Source organism: Aspergillus pseudotamarii (genome assembly GCF_009193445.1).
Source record: "Aspergillus pseudotamarii strain CBS 117625 unplaced genomic scaffold BDV38scaffold_3, whole genome shotgun sequence".
Classification (NCBI taxonomy): domain Eukaryota; kingdom Fungi; phylum Ascomycota; class Eurotiomycetes; order Eurotiales; family Aspergillaceae; genus Aspergillus; species Aspergillus pseudotamarii.
The window spans coordinates 1020324-1035035 of NW_022475017.1; the positions used below are offsets into that span (position 1 = coordinate 1020324).

Below are 14712 nucleotides of genomic sequence, written 5' to 3' on the forward strand. Positions count from 1 at the left end.
CTGATGATTATGAGGTGGTGATTGGATCCTGTCCCATGGACGATGGCCTACAGAGATTGGCTTAGGGAAGGAGACAGTTGACGAGGAACTTGGCATCATAAGTGCAAGTATCGTTTAATATTATTTGATCCCAAATATCCATGTGCGACAAAGGAGAATCCAACCTCGAACACAAAATACATACGAACGTACACCGGTTTGCAACGCTAGGCGATATCTTGGAGCTAAAATGGGGTATGGGTATAATGTCAGATTCGCTGTCTAGTCTATAAGCCTTGAATCATTACAGATATCAATGTCCTCTCGAACACCTCATGACCGAGCAATTTCAAATTCCGAAATATACCAATTCTGAATCGCCTTGGTATCACCCGTAATGGCGACAGTGTCATATCGCTCTCTGGCCTCCTTGGCCATGGTACCATTGTTAACCATCCGCCCAGCCCACTTTCCATGCTTGCGTGCCGCCGCGATAATCTTGTCAACAGCAGCGACAAACTCCGGCTCATCTCCACGGGCGGGCACATATCCGAGAAGCGACTGTGCAAGGTCATTAGGACCAATGAAAACGAGGTCCACACCGGGCACAGCACAGATTGCATCAACATTTTCAACACCTTCACGGGTCTCTATTTGAATCATAGTCAAGATAGTTTCGTTGGCAGAGACCATATATTCCGGGGTGGTGAGACCATGGCCGATAGCCGGGAAGGCGGAGCCTTGGCCACGCACCCCCTGTGGAGGAAACTTAGAGGAGGCGACGATTTGTTGTGCTTCTTCGGCGTTGTTGATCTGTGGGACCATGATGCCATGGGCCCCTGTGTCTAGAGCGCGTTTGATAATATCATGGGCAGGACCGCGGATGCGGATAATAGGCGATACTCCCAGCGCTGAAATGGCAGACACGGAGTTGTGCATGGAATCGTCGCCAATGTGGCCATGCTCGCAGTCAATGATGATACCGTCAACACCCGTTAAGGCGACGATCTGGGCCATGCGAACTGAGGGAATGGCCATGAAGGTCATTAATGGGTATTCTCCCACTCGGATTTTGTTCAGCAGCCTCAGACGAGAGTTCACGATCTCGGTCGTCTGGGGGGTGGGGTAGGTCTTTGTTGGCGCGGGCATTTTGTTAAGTGTTGGTGAGGAGGGTTTGATAACGAGAGTGATTATGAGAATCACCGCTGGTGGAGTGGTGATAATGTGTCTTTAATAAGTGTGCTCTATCACTAGGTTTATCTTGAAGTATGTGCTCGGCTCATCTCCGGTGGCGGATTGGGAGGAGCTCCTCAAATGCCGTTTTCCACTCCTCCCGATACGACCCACTCGGCTTCAATGTACCCCGGATTCGAACCAAACGTCTAATTGTCTGGGCAATGTTTCCAATTGGACTGATATCTTTGGTGCTATTCCCCTCTTTCTTTATCTATGCTGCCCCACTATCGATCCGTCCGCGAATCATTTGACTCACAGATACTTGAACAGCCGTTCTGTTCAATAGCCGCTGGATGGCCTTGACCAGAACATACTGGTAACAACCACTCCTGAAGTCTTTATTATGGAGGCGAGCCTTGGGAGGAGCCCTCCTTTCTGATATATTGTCACTCAAACACAGACAAGCTGCCTGCAGCCGGTCCCAAACATTAGAAACTGCTGTTGTCGAGCACAAAAGACTCCTTGACCTTGATACCTATCGCAGCGATGGCTACAGACATGGACACCAAAAAAAGGCCGCTGTCAGTGAAAAGCGATGACAACATCTCCGCTGCCGAAGGGCAACTCGATGTCCCAGACGCGGCATATCGCCGGATGCCAGAGAGCCTTCGCAACTTCAGCGGGGACGAAATCAGCGCCCTCAACAGCAAGATCGTCCGAAAGGTTGACTTTCTTGTACTCCCCACCATTGGAATCCTGTACATTTTGAACTATATTGACCGCCAGAACTTGGCCGCAGCTAAACTCCAAGGGATCATGGAAGATCTAAATATGACCACCCAACAGTTTGCCACCGCAGTTTCGATCCTTTTCGTTGGCTACTTGCCCTTCCAGATTCCGAGCAACCTCATCATAACCAAGATCTCCCGGCCGGGCATGTACATCTGCGTTGCTGTCGTGATCTGGGGCGGCATCTCCGCTGCAACGGCCGCAGTAAAGACGTACGGCCAGTTGCTTGCTGTACGAGCTATTCTCGGAGCGGCAGAGGCAGTCTTCTTCCCGGGTGCAATTTACTACCTGTCTGCCTGGTACACAAAAAAAGAACTTGGGAAGCGTATTGCGGGACTATACATCGCCCAACAAGTTGGCAATGCCTTCGGCGGGCTCTTCGCAGCAGCCATCCTCCAGCTCGATGGTACCCACAACATCGCCGGCTGGCAATGGCTCTTCATCATCGAGGGCAGCGCAACAGTCGGCATCGGGGCGGTATGCTCCCTCATCATGCCTGAGTTCCCACACAACAGCCGCATCCTGTCCCAAATCGAACGGGACCTAGCCGTATGGCGCATCGAGTCGGAAGCCGGCGCTGCAGAAGGCACAGAGAACGAAAGCGTACTACGCGGCTTCAAGAAAGCCCTTTCCGACCCCAAACTATTGCTCCTCATCTTTGCAAACATGCTCTCTCAAACGCAAGGCTCTATTGCCAATTACTTCCCTACGCTCGTCGCATCCCTCAACTTCAACAATACCGTCAGTCTGCTCCTCACTGCACCGCCTTATATCCTCGCCGGCGCAGTCTACTATGTCCTCATGTACTACTCCGACCGGAAGAATACCGTCTACCCAATCATTCAACTCTGCGTGTCCATCGCAATCGTCATGTACATTATCCCCATGGCAACACTCAATGTCGGCGCTCGCTACTTCTCCATGGTCATTCTACCCTTTGCCTCCGTCGGCCCGCAACTCCTCCTCTACAAGACGATCAATCTGCATCTGGCGCGACCAGTCTCCAAACGTGCGGCTGCGTCTGCCCTGGTCAATGCTATTGGCGGAACATCGAATATCTGGGCTTCGTATTTATACTACGAGCCGCCGCAATTCTATGCCGCTTTCGGGACTCTGATGGCGAGTGCTGTTTTGCTGGCAGTCACGATGACTGTTTACCGGTGGCTGGTCTTGCGGGAGAACAAACGCTTGGATTCCGGTGAGCCGGAGGAGATTGCGAAGGTTGTTCGGGGTGGTGTTACGGAGGAGATGGTGCAGCTTAATTGGCGTTATGAGATGTATTGATTTGTTGTATGCTGCTTTACAATCTATAGGAATCTCTGGACGTGGAAAGTCAAGCATAAATAATTTAGCTTTGAGGCACGACCGAAACATACAATTATATCATACTATACCAGTAATGGTAATAACTACAATATTAAACCCCCTCTCACCTCAACAATAGAGAAGTAAATGAAAGAGTGAAGTAAATCCACCTCAACTTCCCAACCCATCCAAACAAGACAATATAAGCCTCCCAAGCTGCCATCTCTGTCTCCGTCCAAAGACCTTCCTTGCCCATCCCAATGCCCCCTCCACATCCCCATCCTGAATGCCAGCAACAAGCATCGCGTTCGGAATGCCTCCCCGTACAAGCTGCCAAGCAATCAAAAACGCCTTGTATGCATACACCGCCACCCACGGTGCCTCCATATCCGGTTCCAAAGTCGTATCCAGATACCGGAGGAACCAGTCAACATGCGGCTGGATCGCCTTGGCCGTGTCGGCCTCCCACAGGAACTCATACGAAGGAGCGAGAGAAGTCGACTGACTCACCACAGCATCCAGACTCGCTGCCACAATACCGCCCGTATGAGCTGGAGACCATAAATGAAGTTCGATCATGGCTGTTTCCCAGGTTGCTGTCGCGTGCATTCCCTTTACGGTCTCGGGTTGTGAACGGATAAATGGGCCCAGGGCGATTAGCGATGACCGGAGAGCATCGAGCCGGTCCATGCTCAACATTCCGGTCATGGTGGACCAGCCGGATACTTCCCTGGCGCTGGAGATGAGGAATTGCGCGATGTTAATGGCCCCGTAAGGGTCAAATGTAGGGATAGAGTCCGGGCTCGCATCCGAGGATAGAAACCGGCGGACGGCGTCTGGGTACGGGACTGTCGGTCCGGGGTTTCTCATGACGAGATGTCGGTGCGCCCATTCCGCGGCGGAGGGTGCTGCCCATTGCGCTTCGGAGCAAGGGAGGTCATGCTTGACTTCTAAATGGGAGATAGAGCGGGGTATGGATAGGAATTGGTACCATAGGGCGTCGATCTGGTGCACGGCGAAAGAAGTTCGTTTGTGTGACTCGGCTTTGATGAATTCTCGCCATAGCGCCTCTAGGTCTTCGGTTGAGGAGGACTCGGTTGGCATTGGTTGCATGAGGCCTCCTGCTCGCGCGAGAGATATCATGTTGGAATGCATCTTGAGGCCGGATGCAGAGTCGTGTCCACAGAGGTACATCATGGCGCATATTTGTAAAAGTAGATAAGACTGGATGAGGGAGGTGCTTTTTCTTGGGTTTTCGGTTCTACATTCCTCAGCGGTAGTGAAAGCACGAGCTTGATGAAAGCAACGAGTGGATAGGCTTGCGCCTGAGCCGGCTTGATCGCCACGGTCTGGGTCTTCGCCATGTTGATAACCGAGGGAAATAATACTGAGCAGCAGGTGTAGAGGGATATGTGTGGCGTCGAATGTTGGTTGGTGCAGAAAAGGGAGAAAGTGCGAAACATGTTTGAAGAACAGGTCACAACCCTGTGTAATCTGTGTAGGTGAGGGTAACCAATCGCCCTGGTCATTCGACGGTGACAAGCCAGGGCTACCTTGGCCAAATTGGCACCCAACCAGATTGGTGTCAAATGAAGCAGGCTGTGGTATGATGGCAGATGGCAATTGGTCGTCAATTTCGTAGGTCGGCTTGAGAAAAGACGTCCCCAGTAGCAGGCTCCGTTCCAATTCTATCGCATCTTGCACCATTCGGCCCATACAATCTGACTCATTCATTGAGGGCCCTTGTACAGATGAACCTGCTACGACTTGGTCCCTATGTCTTTCGGCTGTTGCCGATCCGCTAGTTCGAATAGTTGACCTTTCTACATCGTGTCCAGGGGAGAGTGGATCCTGCGCATGCGGTAACGGCATATTCCAAATCCCCGCACCCACCTCAAGCTCACATTCATCACCCGAATTCTGCGGGTGAAAGCCATCTTGGCTGTCTGGAGACGATTCAGAAGACAGATACGCATCATGTCGTTCCGGTCTCCGTCTGCCGTTCACTTGCTTAGATGGGAGAGGCTCACGCAGCGATCGTTTAGTGGTCCGTCTTTGCTCATATTCCGGATGCTTTCTCTTCATATGTCGGTGTCGCAGATCCGGGCGCGAGAAAGTAGTTTGGCAAAAGTCACAGGGCAGGGAGGCCTCCTCCTGTGAGCGGGAATGGAGCTTGGCATGTCTCTTGAGGTTCTCATGTCGGGTAAAGCGACTTTGGCAGACATGACACTGGTATGGTTGATACGATGGGATCCGTCTGTTGGCGTGGGAGACAGACATTATATTATACAGAAGCAATAGAGGCCTTCTTATGGCGTGACTGCGTCCGTTTGTTTGTCGAGATGTACAGGCGGAGAAAATCCCCACATACTAGTATCGTTTTCCCCGCACGGCCAAGCATCAGCTACTGTCCGGTTATCTACTCTGTTGTCCTGCTTGCATATCTGTCATATCGGAATAGATAAGGCTCTTGTATGTAGGGTCTATTATCTCTTATCAGGTCTCGGTGGTTATCTCGGCGCCTTTCCATGATATACGATTGCCACTCCCTGGGAATTGATCACGGAAGAGCGAAGCAGCTGGTGGGATGCGGCACAACTCTCCTTCCACAAGAAAAAAATAAATAAAAAGACGTTCAAGATTTTTACTCCTATCAAGTTCTGAATAGTACTCATTCTGTGTAGCAGCAGAGAGAATAGAGTAGCTTAATGAAAGGATTGCAAGTGCCACTTATTTGCGGCTAGAATGCACCTACACAAGGGGGATAGTAGGGCTATGACACGCCACAACCCCAGGCGATACATGATGGCCAATGACGAGCGCCATACGTTGGTCTGAGCCGTTACTCGACATATGTCGTAGACACCGCAATCGCTGACATTAGAGACCGGTACGTAGTATCACGAGCCTTCCGAGGCTCCAAAATGAAAAGAGGAAGTTCGGGAGCGAGTGGGGCATGTAGCAGGGTTTTGGTAAATTAGTATTAAGGGTCGCGGTCGCTGAAAATGCGGGCCGGGTCAACAATCTCCCCGACTCCCAAAGTGCGTACCAATGATTTCGGGAAACGGAGGATGATCTCGAGTTTATTTAGTGTAGGACTTGGATCATTTCAATATTGAAGTGTCCAATTGATGGAGGGATCCCACATGATCTTCACCGTTAGAATAAGAACCCGAGAGAACATTTGCCACATTCAAATATATAAACGATCAATAAGGGTGAGGTAGACATCTGAATTCTACTAATATATATTTTACCCAACTAGTACGACAGTAACACAACGCCTGTTTTCGGTTTTTCCTCGACATTATACTGAACACTAAAGACTATCCCAAGCGCCTAATACCTTCGAGAGATGGCAGCATTCCTAGGAGCGAATCTAAACCCTTGTAATTATATTGGGGGTGTGAGCTTCAATCCCGATCGAGACATCCCAGATCTATCCGGAAAGGTGGCGTTGGTGACCGGAGGTATGTCAGACGTCACTTCAAGGGACTAGCACAACGGACTAATTTAATGTAGGAAATGCTGGACTGGGCAAAGAAACCATCCTTCAATTGGCCAAACATCGACCACAAAGGATATATCTTGCTGCACGGTCGGAGACGAAAGCACAGGCCGCCATCAGCTCCTTAAGAGGGTCACTATCCAATAATGTTGAGATCACCTGGCTCCCTCTGGACTTAATGTCCATTAAATCAATTCAGACTGCGGCACAAACAGTCAATGCAGAATCACCACGGCTCGACATCTTGATACTCAATGCTGGTGTAATGTCTCTACCGCCAGGAGAGACAGAGATGGGCCATGAGATCCAGCTCGGTACCAACCATACCGGACATTTTCTCCTCACGAAGCTGTTACTGCCAACCTTGCTCAAGACAGCAGAGCAGCCCAATTCAGATGTGCGGGTTGTATCCCTCTCATCGATCGGACATAATCTGGCCCCGTCATTCGAGACTATCCTCGATCAGGACCGATTGAAGAAGGTGAACACCAATACTCGATATGGAGCTTCCAAAGCAGCAAATATTCTATTCGCAGCTGAGCTTGCACGGCGGTATCCTTCAATTACTTCTGTTTCCGTTCACCCTGGAATTATTCTCACAGATCTCTACAGCTCGGTGAGCGAGCGTTCCACCCTGGCTGCATTGGGCTCAAAGACGCTGAGCTTGTTCGGAACACCGGTCCCCCAGGGGGCCTATAATGAGCTATGGGCCGCGGCTGGTGCCAAAAAGCAAGACCTCATCAATGGAAGTTATTATATTCCGGTGGGACACTTGAAGCCCTATAACCAATATGCTCGGAGCGAGGATATGGGAAGACGCCTGTGGGACTGGACGGAGTCTGAGTTACGGAAGTTCAATGCCTTACCTTGAGTTGTCATACTCTTTTTAGCATTATCCATTTTCTTTTTACATTTTCGAACCTAGTTTTGCTGCGAGATCCGAGATGTACATATATTTGCTCCGTTCGAGAGATAAAAGATTGCTACCTTTCCTTCTTGGTAGAACGAAAGTCGGAGTTTCAGTAAATCCGATGTTTTGGGCCTCGGCAGATTTATGGATCAGACTAACTACATGTAGATCAGCTTCCGAGAGGCATTCATGTTGAACTTGCGTACCTGCTTTGGTATCTTCTTTACCTACTTAATATCCATAAATTTAAACTTGGATAAAAGTGCAATGGAAATTTCTAAACCCATGAGAAGACTATTATTAGCTACTTTATTAAATAATATTTAGCTTGTAATTATTAAAGCTTTCAGAGTTAGTCTTTTATATTATGAATACTTTACCCTACTAGGCACGTATGTCTACTTGAATTAGAACTGATCTATACTGTTTTTTTATACATCAAGCACTCCTGTAAACGGTAATGATATTGCACACTGATTCGAAAGGTCTCTCAAAAGCAAAAAAACAAAAAAAGAAAGAAAGAAAGAAAGACCTCCACATCACAAAGAAATTTCTGCTTTCCGTCGTCTAATGTTGATTTTGATGTTTGCGTGAGGTAATATGTTATGGCCACGCAGCTGAATACAACCTTCCTCAGGCAATATCACATTGAAATCATACTTCAATAGAACATGGCATAGTAGTATTTTGCCAAAGATGGCCGCGTAGTGCCTTCCAGGACATGCCTGTTTCCCGTGTCCAAAGCCCATGTGGTCTGAACTCGTGGAAGTAAGTTGAAAGGGGCTTGTCAGAGAATTCTTCGCGTTTTTACGCAGGGTTGCAAATCGGTAGCCGTCATATTTGTCTCCATCCGGCCAAACTGAGGAGTCCATCATATGACATGCGGACACCATAATCGCAGTTCCCTTCGGGATAATTAATCCATCAGGTAGGACTACTCTCTCTTTTGCAACTCGCTCCATGTTGCCTATAGCGCCATAGTTAGTTAATGAATGGGTCCTTGCCTGAACATGCATCGTGAGATCACTTACTATACCCGAGGGGTCTAAGTCTTTGGCTTTCCTTCATTGCACTGTCCAAAAGAAATAACCTTTGTAGAGATGATTTGGTTAATCCCGCCTCTCCAACAACTTCAATGATTTCTTTGCGAATGTCATCCACCAGGGTCGGATTAGTGGAGAGGTCACAGATAGTCTTAACAAGCAGGTCGTTGGATGTATCAAGTGAAGCAAGCGCAAGTGTGAGCTGCAATGTAGTAAAGTCATATGCGGAGCCTTTGCTTGCCTCCTTAACCCAGCTAATCGCAGTCATCTCTGCATCAGGGCCATCCGCTTTGTCAAGCAACGGCTCAAGGTATTTTATGACCTTTTGGAGCTCTTCCCGAACCTTTCGACAGCTTGGCATAAACCGAGAAGCAAGAAGCCTCAAGGGCATTGGCCATCGGCGCAAATGATGAGCGGCAATAAATGAATCTTCCAGGAAGTCATATATACAGTTCAGCCAGGCTGGGTTCCGACACAGGTCAACATCACCAAGAAATCCTCGAGTTACCATTTGTGCCACAATTTGACTCATCGTCTGTTTCAGGTTGACTTGATGCCATTCTGCTTTAAAGTCAGAAACATTCCGCGGGTATATCCCAAGATCCTGGGCACTAAGCTTTTCGTACCGGATTCCTCAGTCCAGTTCGTCTGCAGGGCCCAACTAGCCTCTGTGGAAAGTGGGCTGACAAGCTTGGCTTTGGGTTCAAGAGCGTTATTCAAATGCTATTGCTGAAAGCCTGTCGGCAATAGTCAATCCACTTACGAGTCTGGCGTGATAGCTTTGTTTTGACAGTGGTCTGTAAAATCTTGGATTCCAAGGCGATGTTTGCGAGTGGCTCAAATCCTGGGATTCCTGCATGGAAGTCCTACAAGTTGGTGGGTTAATTAATCCCTAGCACTCAATTTCTGCATTGTAAATCGAAAATACTAACCTCACCTACGAACACCCCCAAGTCAAATCTGTTATCACCTCCAATTACATCGGCATATTTCGGGCTCAGAATCAAGCGGAAGTGTGCCTCTGTGCACAAATAAAACGCGTCTCCGCCCTATTGTCAAAGTGTCACTCCCATTCTGTACGAGTAGCAATCGCATGAACGAAACTATACGCACATTCTTCAACCCATGTCTTATCCATCCCTCTGGATCAGCAATGTACCGTGCCGTTGCTTTGCCATAGCCGAACTCGAACCATTTTCGATCATTGAAAACTGGCAGTTTGGATGGATTCGGTATTCTCTTACTGATCTCAACGAACAACACAGCTATAATAACCACTCCCACAACAACATTTGCAGTGATGGAGTCAAGGTGAAACCAGTTAATAGCCATCTTTTCACCCTCCTGTGTTTTGGAAGACCAGCCTTTACTGTTCAAATATTCGAGGGGACACTGGAAGGGAGGGCTTGTGGAGGTCCTGCGATTTTAAGTTCGGCTTACATTTCCCCCTTACTTCAAAAAGTCTTTGTCTCCGATTGGAGGATGGCATTCCTCGATAGATTACACGTTTGTATTACTAGCAGCTCTATAGACATGCGTCTGCATATGCCCCATCGCGCCATATTGCTAAAATACGGTGTGTTAGGGACATCGGTTCGACCCTATTTTCCACTTCTCCCACCGTCTATATCCCTAGAACTGTATGGAATAAGGCTGCAGGGGGGTGGAGCATAGAAGGAAGGATAGCCGAACCCACTTGTGAAGTATCGAACTTTTCATCTTTTAGGCTGGGGCGATATTTGACCAGTTAGATCGTCAAGATGTGGTTAGATTTTCCCGAATCCACCCGAAAGTTGAATAATGTGGAAGAAATTCTTCGCACCCCTGCAACGTACAGGAGAGAATAGTAGATATAATTATACAAATATAGAGTAGGTAAACGTCGGTGTGAAAATAGCCCGGTCAACTGTTCTTCATTTTCTTTTAATTATACGATAGAAGCTGTACTTACTGGAATGAAGCCCTCCCGCATTAATTCAAAGAAACTGGTACAGCTGAGAACCTATCTAAAAACCTATTAATTTGATATATACGGAATGATTCTACGGCTCCACAGTGGAGTTCAGATCGCCCGCATTTTCAATAAGCCCCACGTCCACAGCTAGCCACGATCTGGTACGTACTTGACCGTATTCGTAAGCTGGTATGTTGGTTATCATTGTTTTCCAGACTAGGATGATCACCGACGATCCTTTGATATGTTGGCTAGGTAGGTTTCCAGGTCCACTTTTAGCCCATCACACAACCTAATATCTAAACAGCGGTGAGAGTTCAGTCTACAGAGTATGGAGTATGATTTGAACCTATACTTGAGCCTATCTTTGATCTTCAGTGGCAAATTAATCGTATGTAGGCCTACCCACGTGGCCATAGTTAATGCAAACTAGGTGCTGGCTTATAAATTCTATTAGTGGCACACTTGGACCGTAAGGGGCCAAAGCTGATTGTAGGGCTAGGGTGGTGCTTGGTGGGCTTGGTAATGGTTGTATCAGGGTTTCTTAAGCTTGAACTTTTGACTTGGAAGCAGACACGATCGTCGGAAACTTACCACTTTACATTTCAATCGCCTGCAGTTGGTACTCGAAAGTATGGACATCTGAGCACTCCCTAATTCAGAGACACAGAACATCTCAATATGGGTTCCAATGGGCCAGAAGGAAAGCCAGATGACGGACTATCCGAGATCATGTTGGAGGCAGAGTCGTTCTTGACGAAATTGCTCACGATTAATCCTCCAGTCCCGTCCGACCCTATTGTTCGAAAGCTTAATACCCATGAGATACAACACATGCAACATGAGGTTATGCCCGATGACCATCCTCGAGATCTTCCATCCGTCCTTCAAGAAGCTATGGCAGTCTTCGATAACCGGATGCGCCTCACCCACCCACATTGCTTCTCCTATATACCAGCTTGCCCAACTCCCCTTGCCTATCTAGGTGATCTCCTCACTTCTATCTGCAACGTAAATGCTGCTAGTTGGGATGTGAGCTCTGGTCCAAGTGCGGTTGAAAAAGCCATGATAGCCTGGCTGGGTGCCCAGCTGGGACTGCCAGACTCAGTTGGAGGGTGCTTTGTTTCGGGTGGCTCTATGGCAAACATGGCAGCTATAATTGCAGCCCGAGATGAGGTTCTTCAGCCTAGGCAGCGAGGAGATGCGGTCATCTACATTTCTGACCAGACCCATATCTCTATTCTTAAAGCGCTACATATAACTGGCTTCATGGATTATCAAGTCCACAAGATACCCACCGATGATGAATTTCGCATAGATGTGGACATCTTACGACGGGCTATCATTACAGACCGCGAATCCGGACGTGTACCCTTTCTTCTTGTCGCCAATTGTGGCAGCACCAACACAGGGAGCATCGACCCTCTCCATGCACTCGCTGATCTTGCACGAGATGAAGGCATATGGCTACATGTGGATGGTGCATATGGTGCTTCCATCGCGCTCTCCGACACGCATCGCGATCTCATTGATGGGATCGGTCGCGCGGATAGTGTTTCTTGGGATGGGCATAAATGGCTCTTCCAAACATATGGCTGTGGAATCGTGCTCACGCGTGACGTTCGTTCTCTTAGGCGCAGCTTCGCCGTGGATGCCGAGTATATCAGCAGTACATTGGCACCACGGGACAACACCAATTTTTACAACCTTGGTCCAGAACTCAGCCGGCCAGCGCGTGCCATGTCTCTTTGGCTCACCCTTAGAACCCTAGGTCGTCAGCGTATGGGTGAAATGATCGACCAAGGTTTCCTTCTTGCCCGTACGGCCGATGATAATATCCGTCAGTACAAGAACTGGATTATTCCTGCTCCAACAGTTGCTAGCATTGTGGTTTTTCGATACGCACCTCCTGGGTTTGACGAAGAAGAGTTAGACATATTAAACAAGGCGATTTCACAGCGACTCTTGTCGGAGAATATTGCTGCTATACTCACCACCAAGATTCGCGGACGGACCACACTTCGAATGTGTGCCATGAACCCCCTGGTGAAGCCAGAAACTATCGAGGATCTTATACGCCAGGTTGATATCTTGGCCCAATCTGAGGCTTCTAGGAGACACAAGACTTATTCAAAGATGGCTAAAATGCTTCATACGCATTGTCAAGAACGCCCTGGTCTTGATGTTTTTCAAGACGATCATTGAGGCCTGTCCTGGGCGAGGATGGGAGCATTATAGATACTGGGGCTTTAGATAAGATTCGCGTTTTCACATATTCACTACTATTAATACTTCTATAGACATAAGGGATGGACTATTCAATTTTAATGATCTCTGTTACTAGATTCAATATCTCGAAATGAACCATGTACGTTGCTCTTCGGGAGTCATCTTTTGCACAACATCCACTTCGCATCTCTTAACATCAAGATACGTTGACACCAGAGTTTCACTCAGAATCTGCTTGAGACCTTCATTTGCCTCCAAATTCTTTAGACTTTCGGCCAGGTCACCAGGCATCTTAGTGCTAATGCCCAACGCAGATCGTTCCTCGTCTGACATCTTGTTAGGCTCGGAAGGACAAGGGCCTGCTCCCAGGATCGAGCCTTGCAGTAAACCATCTAGTCCAGCTGCTAGCAATGCACAGAGTCCCAGATAAGGATTGGCTAGTCCGTCCATCATCTTAACTTCAAATCGCTCATTAGTAATTCGTCGCATGATCGTCTCTCTGTTTTCCCATCCCCAGCAGACATAGTCCCCCCCACTCCCGATGCCTCCCACGACTCGGTCGTAACTGATTTCCTGGGGAAGCGTAAAAGCAGAAATGGAAGTAAAATGGTCGAGGATACCAGCGAAAAATGATTCCACTGTCGATAGATCCGCTTTTTCAGAATTGAGGGATATATGGACATGGGAACCGGTGCCGGGCTGTTCAGATGATAATCGGGGATGAAGGGTCGCTCTATATCCGTGCTTGCTCGCAACTTTCATAAGTACGTGTCGAGCAAGGACTAGAGAATCGACAGCTTTCAGTGGGGAGCCTGGGGGAAGAACAATTTCCCATTGACCAGGACCTAATTCCCCATGAAATTGTTGGACCATAATTCCAATGTTCTGCAGGGCGAGTACGGCTTCCTCCAGAACACCAAGTAGAAGCTCGTCTTCACGAGTCATACTGCACCATGAATGATCAACATTCACTGTTTCATACTCGATTCGTCCGTTGGGGAGTGTGCGTTCTCGTAAGAGAGAGAACTCTAGCTCGAATCCGACCAGGACTGAGCAGGTTGACTTCTGTTCAATCAAATGCGTCAGAGCATCTAACTTCGAGCGTGCACATTCTTCCATCGGCGTTTTTTCTTTGTCGGTCCACGAGCACATGACAATTGCCTTATTTGAATCAAAGTAGGGGGAAAGGGATCGCGGATCAGGTTGTAGACAGAATGACCCCGTAAGGGTCCCACCATCTGCCACATTGTCGTGAGGGAGAACATGAAGTATGACTTTCGGAACCGAGATTCCTTGGCCAGTCTCCAACAATCGCTTGAACTCTGGCACAGGAACCACGCGGACCAGATTGGTGCCAATGTATGTTGTGAAAAACACCCAAACGAAGTCTATGCCTTGGGTATTGGCGCGAAACTGCTGCCACTGAGCCAAAGCTGTTGCTTTTGTCATGTTGATCGGCGCAATGGACAAAAAGGACACCCAATGTCTAGAAAATATGATTGTCATGTCAGGTATTTCTAGTTCGAGTTATTTATCATGGCTCCACCCCTGGAATCCCTCTAGAATTCCTCTGGCATTATTCTGGAATCGCCAAACTCAATATTTTTGTTTTTCCTAATCATAGGATGCCGGTGGGTATTGGGCCCACAGACCACGTACTAGTCATCGATGGTATATACCAAGGTGGGTCTATGAGATCGTCTGAACTATTTTACCAAAGAATTGAGGAGCTGAATCTCACCGACATTCCCTTGGTCCATGATCGACAAATAGCTCTGGAGATCGATCGATCATTTCCCCTCGCTTCCTGGTCCTGCAC

At 48.2% G+C, this 14712-nt stretch overlaps 7 protein-coding genes across 7 annotated transcripts; 3 read left to right on the plus strand and 4 right to left on the minus strand.

Annotated features, from left to right (window-relative positions):
* Positions 1 to 312: 312 nt before the first annotated feature.
* On the minus strand, positions 313 to 1193 carry BDV38DRAFT_293534 (HpcH/HpaI aldolase family protein; the record flags this gene model as incomplete). The annotated part of the gene is made up of 1 exon (XM_032062278.1): positions 313 to 1193. Exon 1 carries the CDS (start codon positions 1126 to 1128, stop codon positions 313 to 315), a length of 816 nt encoding a protein of 271 aa, XP_031919161.1. The 5' UTR covers positions 1129 to 1193.
* A 509-nt stretch (positions 1194 to 1702) lies between these two features.
* Positions 1703 to 3403, plus strand: BDV38DRAFT_293538 (major facilitator superfamily domain-containing protein). Its single transcript, XM_032062279.1, has one exon. It carries the CDS (start codon positions 1714 to 1716, stop codon positions 3226 to 3228), a length of 1515 nt encoding a protein of 504 aa, XP_031919162.1. The 5' UTR covers positions 1703 to 1713; the 3' UTR covers positions 3229 to 3403.
* Positions 3404 to 3420: 17 nt separating this feature from the next.
* Positions 3421 to 5334, minus strand: BDV38DRAFT_267679 (transcription factor domain-containing protein; the record flags this gene model as incomplete). Its single annotated transcript, XM_032056637.1, has 1 exon — positions 3421 to 5334. The coding sequence occupies one exon, from the start codon at positions 5332 to 5334 to the stop codon at positions 3421 to 3423; it is 1914 nt and encodes a 637-aa protein (XP_031919163.1).
* Positions 5335 to 6384: 1050 nt separating this feature from the next.
* On the plus strand, positions 6385 to 7884 carry BDV38DRAFT_234683 (uncharacterized protein). The gene is made up of 2 exons (XM_032053264.1): positions 6385 to 6719; positions 6772 to 7884. Exons 1-2 carry the CDS (start codon positions 6605 to 6607, stop codon positions 7626 to 7628), a joined length of 972 nt encoding a protein of 323 aa, XP_031919164.1. The 5' UTR covers positions 6385 to 6604; the 3' UTR covers positions 7629 to 7884.
* A 322-nt stretch (positions 7885 to 8206) lies between these two features.
* On the minus strand, positions 8207 to 10042 carry BDV38DRAFT_293543 (cytochrome P450; the record flags this gene model as incomplete). The annotated part of the gene is made up of 6 exons (XM_032062280.1): positions 8207 to 8634; positions 8699 to 9271; positions 9337 to 9405; positions 9474 to 9576; positions 9643 to 9759; positions 9824 to 10042. The coding sequence occupies 6 exons, from the start codon at positions 10040 to 10042 to the stop codon at positions 8207 to 8209; spliced, it is 1509 nt and encodes a 502-aa protein (XP_031919165.1).
* Positions 10043 to 11345: 1303 nt separating this feature from the next.
* BDV38DRAFT_277908 (pyridoxal phosphate-dependent decarboxylase family protein) lies at positions 11346 to 12869 on the plus strand (the record flags this gene model as incomplete). Its single annotated transcript, XM_032058593.1, has 1 exon — positions 11346 to 12869. The coding sequence occupies one exon, from the start codon at positions 11346 to 11348 to the stop codon at positions 12867 to 12869; it is 1524 nt and encodes a 507-aa protein (XP_031919166.1).
* Positions 12870 to 13010: 141 nt separating this feature from the next.
* BDV38DRAFT_293544 (FluG family protein) lies at positions 13011 to 14342 on the minus strand (the record flags this gene model as incomplete). The annotated part of the gene is made up of 1 exon (XM_032062281.1): positions 13011 to 14342. One exon carries the CDS (start codon positions 14340 to 14342, stop codon positions 13011 to 13013), a length of 1332 nt encoding a protein of 443 aa, XP_031919167.1.
* Between the last annotated feature and the right edge of the window lie 370 nt (positions 14343 to 14712).

Coding starts and splice junctions, on each gene's coding strand:
- BDV38DRAFT_293538 (XM_032062279.1), top strand. CDS start 1,714: ATGGACACCAAAAAAAGGCCGCTGTCAGTGAAAAGCGATGACAACATC.
- BDV38DRAFT_234683 (XM_032053264.1), top strand. CDS start 6,605: ATGGCAGCATTCCTAGGAGCGAATCTAAACCCTTGTAATTATATTGGG. Junction 6,720..6,771: donor GGTGGCGTTGGTGACCGGAG/GTATGTCAGACG, acceptor AATTTAATGTAG/GAAATGCTGGACTGGGCAAA.